Source organism: Schistocerca piceifrons, chromosome X (genome assembly GCF_021461385.2).
Source record: "Schistocerca piceifrons isolate TAMUIC-IGC-003096 chromosome X, iqSchPice1.1, whole genome shotgun sequence".
In the NCBI taxonomy this organism is placed as follows: Eukaryota; Metazoa; Arthropoda; class Insecta; order Orthoptera; family Acrididae; genus Schistocerca; species Schistocerca piceifrons.
Window position 1 is genome coordinate 726109387 of NC_060149.1, and position 12442 is coordinate 726121828.

General features: G+C 39.1%; 1 protein-coding gene across 1 annotated transcript in view; it reads right to left on the reverse strand.

Annotated features, from left to right (window-relative positions):
• LOC124721722 (endoplasmin) overlaps positions 1-5201 on the reverse strand; it is a 34493-nt gene extending 29292 nt beyond the window's left edge. The window contains exons 1-6 of the mRNA XM_047246816.1: positions 5035-5201; positions 4582-4665; positions 4154-4314; positions 3946-4062; positions 2782-2983; positions 2565-2694 (exon numbers count right to left, since the gene is read on the reverse strand). Coding sequence (XP_047102772.1) covers positions 2565-2694; positions 2782-2983; positions 3946-4062; positions 4154-4314; positions 4582-4665; positions 5035-5080 — 740 coding nt within the window. The 5' untranslated portion in view covers positions 5081-5201. The remainder of the gene's footprint in view (positions 1-2564; positions 2695-2781; positions 2984-3945; positions 4063-4153; positions 4315-4581; positions 4666-5034) is intronic.
• Between the last annotated feature and the right edge of the window lie 7241 nt (positions 5202-12442).

Here is a 12442-nt window from a genome sequence, read left to right on the forward strand (position 1 = left end):
ACAAAGTTCCAGCCAGTAAGCTGCAGTTGCCTGTTGAAGCATCCATTATAACAATTTAAACAAAGCCTATGAGAAAGCAAATAATCTAAACTGGATACAGTTGGCAGTAATTTGAAGCTCATTCTTCCAGAAAAAGTATCCCATTCACCAATCACTTTGTTACTTCCTCTAGTAAACTACAAATATGTTTACCATCTTTAAGGAAGAAACCTATATCAATAAATACATTGTGTCAAACAACTGGTAAAAATGAGAATTAGTATATTCTCCTCCTCACCCCTCTCATCGCACTTTCATTGAAAGCAGAGGGGAAATGGCCACCTGTACACCTCTTGATTAACTCCAACTTCTACGAACTAGTACTACCCTCACAATATGAATTTATGGGGCTGTTACATGCTCCTTCAATCATCTTGTGACGTGCAGTATACTAATCGGACAACAAAACTCCCTGTGCATAAGACAATTGTGTGACCAGCGTTAGCATTTGTAGCTGAGCACAAAGATGGAGCAATTATAAGCTTTGAGAAGAAGGTATTCAGACAATCTTCTGACCTGTGCTGTAAATTTAATTTAAAAAATCCACACTGTAATGAACTGCATGTGACCACTGTAATAAAAAGCAAAAGAATTGAATGGATGGATGGCAGTGCTAGATGGTAAGCTACAAGGTATGATACCCTTTGGTTAACCAAAACTCAGTCAGATGGTGTCTAAGACCTGGAGACCTTGGGATTCAGTGAAAGTATGACTGGCAACGGAAGCCAACGGATGATACGAACAAAAACAATGAATCTACTTCTGTTTGTGTGGTTAATTAAATAAATGAGCATGGTAACAGTTTACCCTACCAATAGATTTTAGCTCAGTCATAGCATTATTTTCCATTTCACTTTCGTGGCTACTAACAGCTCACCATACACAGTGAAAATTTTAAATCTCCACTTTTTCAGCATATTTGTAACCAAGCTAGCAACACTATGTGTCCAGAAAGAGCTGGGCAATGTATTACACTTCTTCCTACACGTTTCACGAAATGGTTGTGACAAGAAAATTAGAGAGCTCGTATGGAACTTCACTGATATTCTGTGCCATTTGTGAATGGAACAGGAAAGGGGGGAAGTATCAGAAGCTCTCTCCACTACACACTAATGTGGTTAGTGGAGTGAAGATGTAGATGTGAATGTAAATAGCTTCCTTTACACTTTCCTTGAATTAATATAGTTAACATCAAGATATGGTAACTACAGCCAACTCTAGATTTTTGTTACAGCTGTAAAAATGTATAGGGGGCAAGACAAAAAAAAAAATATGAACACCACGATCACAATACATTACCATGTCTAATGCAGTGCAGGTAAATCACTGACATTCAAAATAGTTTCCAGTCCTCTCTGAATGGACAGAATTTTCAAGGGCATCTTATACCATTCTTCCTGCAAAATAGTGGCAGGTTCAGGTAACAATGACAAATGGGTGGGAATCGTGCACCATTCTCTCCAAAATTGACCCCCAGAGGCTAAATAATATTGAAATCAAGAAACTTGTGGCTAGGAGAGAGATGATACTTCATTATACTCTCAAAACCAGTCCTGGATGATATCTGAACAGTGGCCGTGTCATCTTTAAACACACCTCAACCACTGGGAAACAAGCACTGTGCCATCAGATGGACCTAAAACAACCCAAAATGGTCAATTCTTGGGAGTAATGCGACCTGCCAGGGTAACAATACAGCCCGTGGAATACCATGATATGGTTGCCCGTATCATTTAACCCCATCATGTTTCACTCCTGGGGCAAACTCTGCCAAAAGTTGGGAATGGTGAAACAATAAGCATCTGACCAAATAACCCTTGTATTGCTCCATAGTGCAGGTTTCATGGCTTCAGTACCATGTTTTCCTGTTAGCTCGCCCTGCAATTCCCAGCTTATTTGGCTCCCTTCATGTTCTGCTGCCAACAGGATTCATGAATGCAACATTCTATTCAACAGTCCCCTTGTTTTTCCATCACAAACCTCTTTAATGACTGCCTGTCATCACTCACATTTTTCCAAATTGGGAGTTAGTGAATGACCGTTCTTCCACTTTTCCTGTAAGTAATAAATTTTCAATATGGTGCCTCTCAACACTGAACATTATGGCTACCATGGTTACAAGAACACCCACAATACAAGCACCAACAATATGCCCACAGCCAAATACATTTAGCTCTAACATAGACAACTACACAAAATGCTGTCCTGACAACTGACACTTTGTATTTATGACATTTCACATGTGCCATTTGTGGTCAAATACAACATTGCAACCTGCAGGCTTGGCTAGAAACTGCTTTTATGTCCAAACTTCCATTTATTGTGGTGTTTCCATATTTTTACCCAACTTGTGTATACAGCCATCAGCCCTAAATACTTAAAAGTACAATAACTTATCTGACCCACTTATGGTCAGTGCATAATCAGTCAATATAAACATGATTTTCTGTGCACCATTTCTTGCAAGTCAATATACATCTTTAATAATATCTTTCCAAACATACACCACCACCAATATAACACACCTGACTTGAGTTCCTCTCTTTAGTGTGTCTCCACGGGGATCTTCAACTATACTGAAGCTCCCAGCATCAGACTCCCAAATGTACTGCTTGTCGTCATTGTGCTTGGTTGTCACGACAACTCTATCAGCAACTGAAAATATGGAACAACATTTCATTAGCACTAAACTCTGTCCAAGGTACCGAAAGCAGGCTATAACAGTAATGCACAGCAATATACCCAAGAATGAAGAGTAGAACCCAACACCAAACTGGCCAATCATGTCATTAAGATCCTGGGCACTGGTAGTAGCATCCTGCATTTTGCTGAGGAAATCTGCAGTTCCAGATTTTGCAATTGTTCCAAGATTATTGACAAGATCATTCTTTGTCATCCCAATCCCTGTATCAGTGATATGAAGTATATGGTTCTCCTTGTCAGCCTGAAAATTTGAGAGCCACCCATTAGAACACTTTAGATAATATTAACACAGAAGAAACATAGGACATCAACAGACTAATCTTAAGACACCTGACAGCACAAATGCTGCTTACTTCACATGACAGCAAAGCCATATGGGCAGAAACTCTTCACTCATTTTGACAGCTTGATATTTTCGATAGAAATTGAGTTCCAATATTAATCTTGCATTTGTTCACTTGAAACAAAATTCACCTCACTAATATAGACCATTCTGTGAAAGTTTTAAGTTTCAAAGGTTAGGAACAGCAATATACTAACATTTTAAAGAACACAAACCTGAAAGTTTTAGCTTTTTTCTTTGAATGTAAGGGCATTTCATCACAAAATTCAATTAAACACACTCAAGCTTAAGAGCTACAATAGAGCCAGTGAGAGAGTTCTAATCCCTCAACACTATTGGTTGATAACATATTTTGGACACCTAATGGAATGATAATTTTGTATAGCCAATGAGATGTCCAAGTGATTCTGCACATCTAAATTGAAAATTTGATGTTCTTCAGACTAAATTGAAGCCATTCTCAATATTCTGTAGAGAACATTCATAGTTATACAGGTTTATGAACACTACCTTAAACTACCCCCACTGCAGTTTGTTACAACACCCTCAACATATCCACACAACCTCACTAACACTGCCATTGTTGCACCATGAAACACACATGTAATTCATACTGTATCTTGAAGGAAATGAAGTGTGAGTGTGTGTTAGCCTGCTTGGTATACAAGATGAAAGATTTTCTTTATTACAAAGCAAGTTGTCTGTCTCCTACTATCTCACTGGCCAATTAAAACTGACTGTAGGAATACAAATTTTATCACTCTTCCCATGCCATTGCAAATTATCAAAAACTTAAATTTGGACAATGACTAGCTACTTCCTGAGCACAAAATGACAAAAACTTAATGCAATAATCTTACCTTAATTCTGATGTCTAGGTCACTCGTTGCACTCAGCGCATTAGGATCAGTCAATGACAGTAATCTAATTTTATCCAGTGCATCAGAAGCATTGGAAATCAGTTCTCTCAGGAAAATCTATACAAAAGAAGTTCTGTTAGTGTCAACTATTACAGACCTAACTAATATACAAAGTTGCTTATATGAAACCAAAGTGTATTCCTCTCACCTCTTTGTTACGATACAGTGAGTTTATTATCAATTTCATCATTCGATTGACCTCAGCTTGGAAAGTAAATTTTTCTGCTTTTTCCCTTAGTTCCTTCAACTGAGCTACATTTAGCCCATCAAGCTTTATTGCTTCTTCTTCCCTCTGCACAACCTCATCATCTGAAAGTGAAGAACATCCACAATTATTTTCAAGAAAACGTAGTTTAGATACATGGGGGGGGGGGGAGGGGGTGGCTGTTGCCATGTATAGCTTCAGCCTCATTTCTGTCCTTTAAACTAATTAACAGTACTTCTGCATACATTTTAATTTACAAAGTAGACCACGAGGGACATGTTAGATGAACACTAGATAAATTACTTGGCCGACCCATTAGTGCGAGGTGGACTCTGTATTCTGATATATGAGTAAGCGAATACTTCACATACCTGTTCTTGAAGCTTCTCTACTGGAGCCTAGGTCAGCCTCAACTGTCGTCCCTTCACTATCTTCACTTTCGGCGTAACATGTGCCTGCGGGAAAGACAAATTTTTAGCTTCTAAATTAACAAAACAAAGCAAAATTCATCGCTAGTCACATCAAACTATGTAAGCAGTTGCACATGTCGGGATTGGGAGCTTTTTTTCCGTGTGTATTGTGTCGTTTAAAAACCCCCAAACACAAAACTATACACAGTACACAAAACTTCTGATGCACAACTTTGGCAGTTCGCTTCAGGAATACATAATGGAAAAATCCGTGCATGGAAACGGAGTTAGGTACGAAACGAAACGGGTAAATACCGGCATATAATTTGCAAATAATTCCAGACACTCAAAAAACATGCAAACGGAACCGGCAAAATAGATTTCAGTTTTCTTTCAAGAACAAGAAATGCATACCTGAAAATATCAGAACACCTAACACACACAGCAAGAAGTACTTCATGCTGGCTACAATATCAAGCCCGTTTTACCATCAAACAACCAAGTTACTGCAATTTACTCCTGCTAAATGTCCATCCGACGCCGTCTCACACCAACTTCAAGCTCCAACTTAGCACAGCCATCCAATCCCGTAGTACCAACGCACGCAAGTGCAATCAATCGACGCTTCTCATTGGTCAACTACGGCCAATCGGATATAGAAGTGTGTCCCCGGTTTTGATACATGCGTCGTAGTCTCATTGGTCAGCGATGACACGCAGATAGGAAATTTGTTTTAGCGGCTGCCAAAATAGCGAAGCTACCAAGTTCATATGATCTGTCGTCGTCATCACTTTTCGTTTTTCGGAGGGATGCAACGACATTATAGCGTTAACAGGCTTTCATGCTGTTGCAACCCATTTCCGATGCGTTTTGCTTGCCTTTCATAACCTGATGACAAAGTCGTATTCCCCTTCTTGTTGATCTTCCAGTAACAACGCATCTGCGACAAACACATAGCACTTACTTCGAGCAAATAGCAAATATTTACTGCAGATTTTCGAATTTTAATAAATTGTCCCCTTTATGCACAGTCATTTAGTATTTAAAGTACCCATGTGGCAAGCTGCTTACAAATACGAAAAAAAACATTTTCGTGTCAGACAGAGTATCCATAAACAATCGTTCCTCATAACTTGGATAAAAGAAAAGATTTAAACATGTGAAGTATAACTTCATACTAAGTGGCCAGTGTTTTATGGATCCAATGTTTAAAACGGTTCCTGAACGTTACTAGGTGATGCTGGACATCACAGTCCCATTCATTAGACAAATATGAGAATAGCTTTTGTGGATAAGACATTTAGTCTTTCTATGTTGTATAAACACTCAATTAACTGCAAAGTATAAAGCGCAGCACACAGAATTCGGGCACGGGATATCAAACGAAATTTGTGGCTGAACTGAGCGTTACTTTGTAGAGAAGATGCAATCTGCTATCTAGGACGGAGAATCAGTAGAGGAGTTCAGTGGTGCCCCAGGAGGATGAAGGGATTCTTGTTGTTCATGTTTTTGCAATGATGACTTGACACATAACGTTAATAATAATCTTAGACTTTTTCTTCAGAGGCTGTAGTTAAGTATTACAAAGTACTGTCAATATATAAAAAAAGTGCGCAAATATCCGATCGATTTCTTGAAAAGATTTCTAAACGATGAAAGACTGGAAATTTGCTTAACAAGTTCAGAAATATAAAATTGTGCACCTCACAAAATGCAGAAACGAAATATCCTATGCCCACAATATAGTGAATTACAAACAATATCATTCAACTCATAAAAATGTGTGTGTGTGTGTGTGTGTGTGTGTGTGTGTGTGTGTGTGTGTAGGATACTACAATATGTAATTAGTCTACAAAGGAGACAACTTCCAAAACACTTGTATGACCAATCCTTAAATACTGATTAGGCATGTGGGACCCAAACCATATAGAAGCAACAGGGGATAGGAAAATATACAAAGAAATGTAGCACGAATGGTGAAAGATCTGTTTGACTCACGGGAGAGTGTCGTAGAAATGTTGAAAAATATGAACTGGCACCTGCTTGAACACAGAGCTACCCCACAAAAGCTTACTTACAGTTTCAAAAAAGAGTAAGTATTAGGCGAGTAATCTATGAATATACTACAGTCCACTGTGTACTGCTCCCATAAGAACCACCAAGAGCAAGTTCGACTAAATCATAGTTTCCCAACTTGTGGGGCTCGTTCTCGTGGAGGGGGGGAGGATGAGGGGGAGCGACGATTGCTCAAAAGAAGACAGAAGCATTCTACAAAATCCGTTGAAACATTGTCTTTTTAATTGGTCATCAGTCTTCTGACTAGTTTGATGTGGCCTGCCACGAACTTCTCTCCTGTGCCAACCTCTTCATCCCAGAATAGCACTTGCAATGTTTGTCCTCAATTATTTGCTGGATGCATTCCAAACTCTGTCTTCCTCTACAGTATTTGCCCTCTACAGCTCCCCCTAGTACCATGGAAGTCATTCCCAGAGGTCTTAACAGATGTCCTATGACCCTGTCCCTTCTCCTTGTCAGTGTTTTCCTCATATTCCTTTCCTCTCCAATTCTGCACAGAACCTCCTCACTCCTTACATTATCAGTTCACCCAATTTTCAACATTCGTCTGTAGCATCACATCTCAGTTGCTTTGATTCTCTTATGTTCCAGTTTTCCCACAGTCCATGTTTCACTACCATAGAATGTTTTGCTCCAAATGTACCTTCTCAGAAATGTCTTCCCCAAATTAAGACCTATGTTTGATACTAGTAGACTTCTCCTGCCCATGAATGCCCTTTTGCCAGTGCTAGTCTGCTTTTGACGTCTTCCTTGCTTCATCTTTCATTGGTTATTTTGCTGCCTAGGTAGTAGAATTCCTTCACTTCATCTACTTCGTAACCATCAATCCTGATGTTAAGTTTCCCTCTGTTCCCATTTCTTCTACTTTTCATTACTTTCATCTTCCTTCAATTTACTCTCAATCCACATTCTTTACTCATTAGACTCTTCGCTCCATTCAGCAGATCATGTAATTCTTCTTCATTTTTACTCAGGATAGCAATGTCATCAGTGAATCATATCATTTATATCCCTTCACCTTGAAGTTTAATTCCATTCCTGAACCTTTCTTTTATTTTGATCATTGCTTCTTTGATGTACAGATTGAACAGTAGGAGTGACAGACTACATCCCTGTCTTATACCCTTTTTAATCTGAGCACTTCGTTCTTGGTGATCCTCTCTTATCATTCCCTATTGATTCTCGTACATATTGTATATTTCCCATATATCTCTAGAGCTTACACCTACTTTTCTCTGAATTTCGAACGTCTTGCACCATTTTACAGGTTCGAATGCTTTTTCCAGGTTGACAAATCCTATGAATGTGTCTTGATTTTTCTTTAATCTTGCTTCTATTATCAACAGCTACGCCAGAATTGCCTCTCCAGTGCCTTTACCTTTCCTAAAGGAAAACTGATCGTCATCTAATACACTCTCAATTTTCTACTGAGTGAGGTGGTGCAGTGGTTAGCACACTGGACTCGCATTTGGGAGGACAATTGTTCAAACATGCGTCCGGTCATCCTGATTTACGATTTCCGTGATTTCCCCAAATCATTTCAGGCAAATGTTGGAAAGGTTCCTTTCAAAGGGCACGGCCGATTTCCTTCCCCATCCCTCCCTAATTCGATGGGACCAATGACCTTGTTGTTTGGTCCTGTCCTCCAAATCAACCAACCAATCTCAATTTTCTTTTCCATTCTTCTGTATATCATTCTCATCAGCAACTTGGAAGCATGAGCTGACCAGACTAGTGTGGCAGTCGTATAAACATACTGTCATTTGACCATCCAATGGACTCCCATACAGATGCTAAAGTAATAAGCATCCATAGGATATAGAAACAACTGAAAGACTTGAAAACAAATGAGTTGCTAGGTTCAGATGGAATCCCAATTCGGTTCTACAAAGAGTATTCTATGGCACTGGCCCCTTCTTTAGCTTGCACTTGTCGCCAACCTCTTGCCCAATGCAATGTCCCAAATGAAGGGAAGAAATGAAGGGAAGAAACTCCTGCACATAAGAAGAGTAAAAGAACAGACCAGTATACCTAACATTGGTTTGCTGCAGAATCCTTGGAACATATTCTCAGTTCGAATATAACACATGTTCCTGAGATCAACAAGCTTCTGTCCATAAATCAATATGATTTTAGGAAACATTGCTAGTGAAAAACGCAGTTGGCCCTTTTCTCACATGATATCCTATTAACTGTGTATGAAGGGCCACAGGCAGATTCCATATTTCTAGATTTTCAGAAAAGATTTGACATGCTGTCCCATGGCAGACTGTTAACGTAAATATAAGCATATAGAACAGGTTCTTATATATGTGAGGTGCTCAAAGACTTCTTAAGTAATAGAGCCCAGTATGTTGTCCTTGGTGCCAAACGTTCATCAATGGTATCACCAGGAGCGCCAGGGAAGTGTCATAGAACCGCTGTTATTTTCTATATACATAAATGATCTGGCAGAGAGTGTGGGCAGCAAACTGTGGTTGTTTACTGATGATGCTGTGGAGTATGGGAGGGTGTCGGCACTGTGTGACTGAAGGAGAACACAAGTTTATTTAGACAAAATTTATGGTTGGTGTGATGAATGGCACCTAAGTCTAAGTGTATAAAAATGTATGTTAATGTGGATGAGTAGGAAAAACAAACCCATAATTTTCGGATACAGCATTATTAGTGTGCTGAGTGACACAGTCACATCGTTTAAATATCTGTGCATAATGTTTCAATATGATATGAAGTGGAACTAGCATGTGAGGATTGTTGTAGGTAAGGCGAGTGGTCGACTTTGATTTATTGGGAGAATTTTAAGGAAGTATGTTTCATCCGTAAAGGTGACCGCATATAGGATGCTAGTGCGACCTATTCTTGATTACTGTTTGAGTGTTTGGAAGCCATGCCAGGTCCGATTAAAGGAATACACTGAGGCAGTTCAAAGGTGGGCTGTTAGACTTGTTACTGGTAGAGTTGAACAACATACAACTGTTATGGAGACGCTTCAGGAACTGATACAGGAGTCTCTGGAGGAAAGGAGACATTTTTTTCAAGGAACACTACTGAGAAAATTTAGGGGACCAGCATTTTAAGCTGACTGCAGAATGATCCTACTGCCGCCAACATACATTTTGCATTAGAACTACAAAGATAAGATATGAGAAATTAAGGCTCATACAGAGGAATACAGATAGTCGTTTTTCCCTCGCTCTGCTTACGAGCAGAACAAGAAAGGAAATGACTTGTCATGGTGCAGGGTACCCTCTGTGGAGTATGTGTGTAGATACAGATGTAGATATAGAATGACCGTTCTCCACACTAGTACAAAGTTTGGTTATAAAATTAAGTACCATACCAGAAAAGCAAACGTATATTTACAGCAGCTGAGATCTATCAGAACCCTGACTCACTCTAAAAATAAAAACAAAACTGAACTGCTCAGACAACAAAGTGACTTTCTGATGTACCTTCATTGTATTGGAAATAAAATAAAAATTGAGAAGTCTGGAACTGCGCAACTGCTACGGTCGCAGGTTCGAATCCTGCCTTGGGCATGGATGTGTGTGATGTCCTTAGGTAACTTAGGTTTAACTAGTTCTAATTTCTGGGGGACTGATGACCTCAGATGTTAAGTCCCATAGTGCTCAGAGCCAAAAACTGAGAAATAGTGCTCTTCAGAATGCAATACATATATTGCAGTGACTCCAGTTGCCAGATATTTTAATGTTACTTGTAATTTAATGCAAGCTGGCACAGCATCTCGAATATGTGTGTTAGACTTTTGTACACAGCCAGAAATATAGCAGTTGCTGAATGCTATAATGATATTCCTATTACACTGTTTATGAATGTTTTGTCACTTTAGGAGATATTTATTTACTTAGTTGATGACTAAGACCATTTTTTGACTTGACACTAATTTTCCATGTATATAAACAAAGGAGTCTTGATCTAGCTGTAGGGGACCCAGGTGCATCAGAGCAAGATCCAGAGAAATACCTCCAGCAAGTGAGAATATTAAAATCTTAATGTTAAGTGCTGAAGCATTAGCAACAAAATTGCAGCGTTTGAACTGCTAAAAAGCACCAAAGCTCGTGTAATACTAGGCACAGAAAGTGGGTTAAAATCTGAAGCTAACAGTAGCGAAATTTAAGCATACACCTAAAGGATAGGAGAATGATTTGGTGTATTTATCGCTGTAGACAAGAAACTCGGACCCACTGAGATAGAAATTGAAGTAGCATGTGAAATTGCTTGGGTAAGACTTAGTATCAAGGGTGGGCATAAAATTATAATATGGCCCTTCTATCAACAACCAGACTCACTTTGTGATGTAACCAAAAACTATAGAGGAAACTTAAGTACATTTGTACATAAGTTCCCTAATCATACTGTAATCATTGGAGGGGACTTTAATCAGCAAACAATGAATTGGGATAATTCTAGTTTTGTTAGTGGTGGGTGTTACAAGACATCCTATGAAATGTTACAAAACCCCTTCTCTGAAAACTACCTAGAACAGATAGTTGTAAGCCCCACTCATGATGGAAACACATTAGATCTAATAGCAACTAACAGATCTGACCTCTTTGAGGAAATACACATCAGATTGGATCTGGTGTAAGTGATCTTGAGGCAGTTATAGCAACAACGAATTCGAAGTATGAAGGGCAACTAATACAAGCAAAAAGAGTTCTCTGTTCGGCAAACTAGGTAGAGCTGTGTCATATTTCAACAAGGAACTTGAAACTTTTCACTTAGGACATGTAGAGGAACTATGGCTCAAGTTTAAAGGAATAGTTGACTATGCACTTACATAAGTAGCAGTACAGTTCCAGATGGGAAAGATCTTCCATGCTATACAGTCATTGTAAAGAAACATCTGAAGAAACAGGGACTGCTGCATAAAAGGTATAAAACAAAGCACAGGGCTATAGATAGAGGGACACAGAATGAAAAGTGTTTGGCAGACAGGAGAGTAGTGCATGAAGCCTGCAATGACTGCCATAGCAGAATATTATCGAAAGATCTTTCACAAAACCCACAAAAATTGTGACCATACTTAAAGACTAATAGTGGAACCAAAGTTAGTGTCATGAACAAACAAGGAGCTGAAATTGTTAGTACCAAAGCAAAAGCAGAAATGCTTAACTCTGTTTTCAAATGTTCCTTTAGACAGCACAACCCCTGAGTATTTCCCCAGTTTAATTTTCATACCACTGAAAATGTGAATGATATAGATATTAGTGCCAGTGACGTTGAGAAACCGTTCAGATCGTTGAAATTGAAAAGCCCCAGGGCCCAGTGGAATTCCTGTCAGATTCTATACCCAATTTGAGGCATAGTTAGTCCATCTGTTAACTATATTCTATAGTACACCCTTCAAACAAATAACCTGTCACCCTAATAGCTGGAAAAGCACACATAGCACGCCCATCTATAGGAAGAGTAGCAGAAGTGACCCACAAAGCTACCGCCAAATATTCTTGACATCTATTTGTTGCACAGTCTTAGAACTTATTCTGAACTCAAACATAATGAGGTATCTCGAACAGAGTGACCTCTTCCATGGCAACCAGCACGGATTTCGAAAACATCGATCATGTGAAACCCAACTCGCGTTTTTGTCTCTTCACATCCTGAAAGCCGTGAATCAGGGCAATTAGGTAGATACAGTATTGCTCAGTTTCCGAAAAACAGCATACCTACGCTTATCGTCAAAAGTACGATCGTATGGGGTATCAAGTGAAGTTTTGACTGG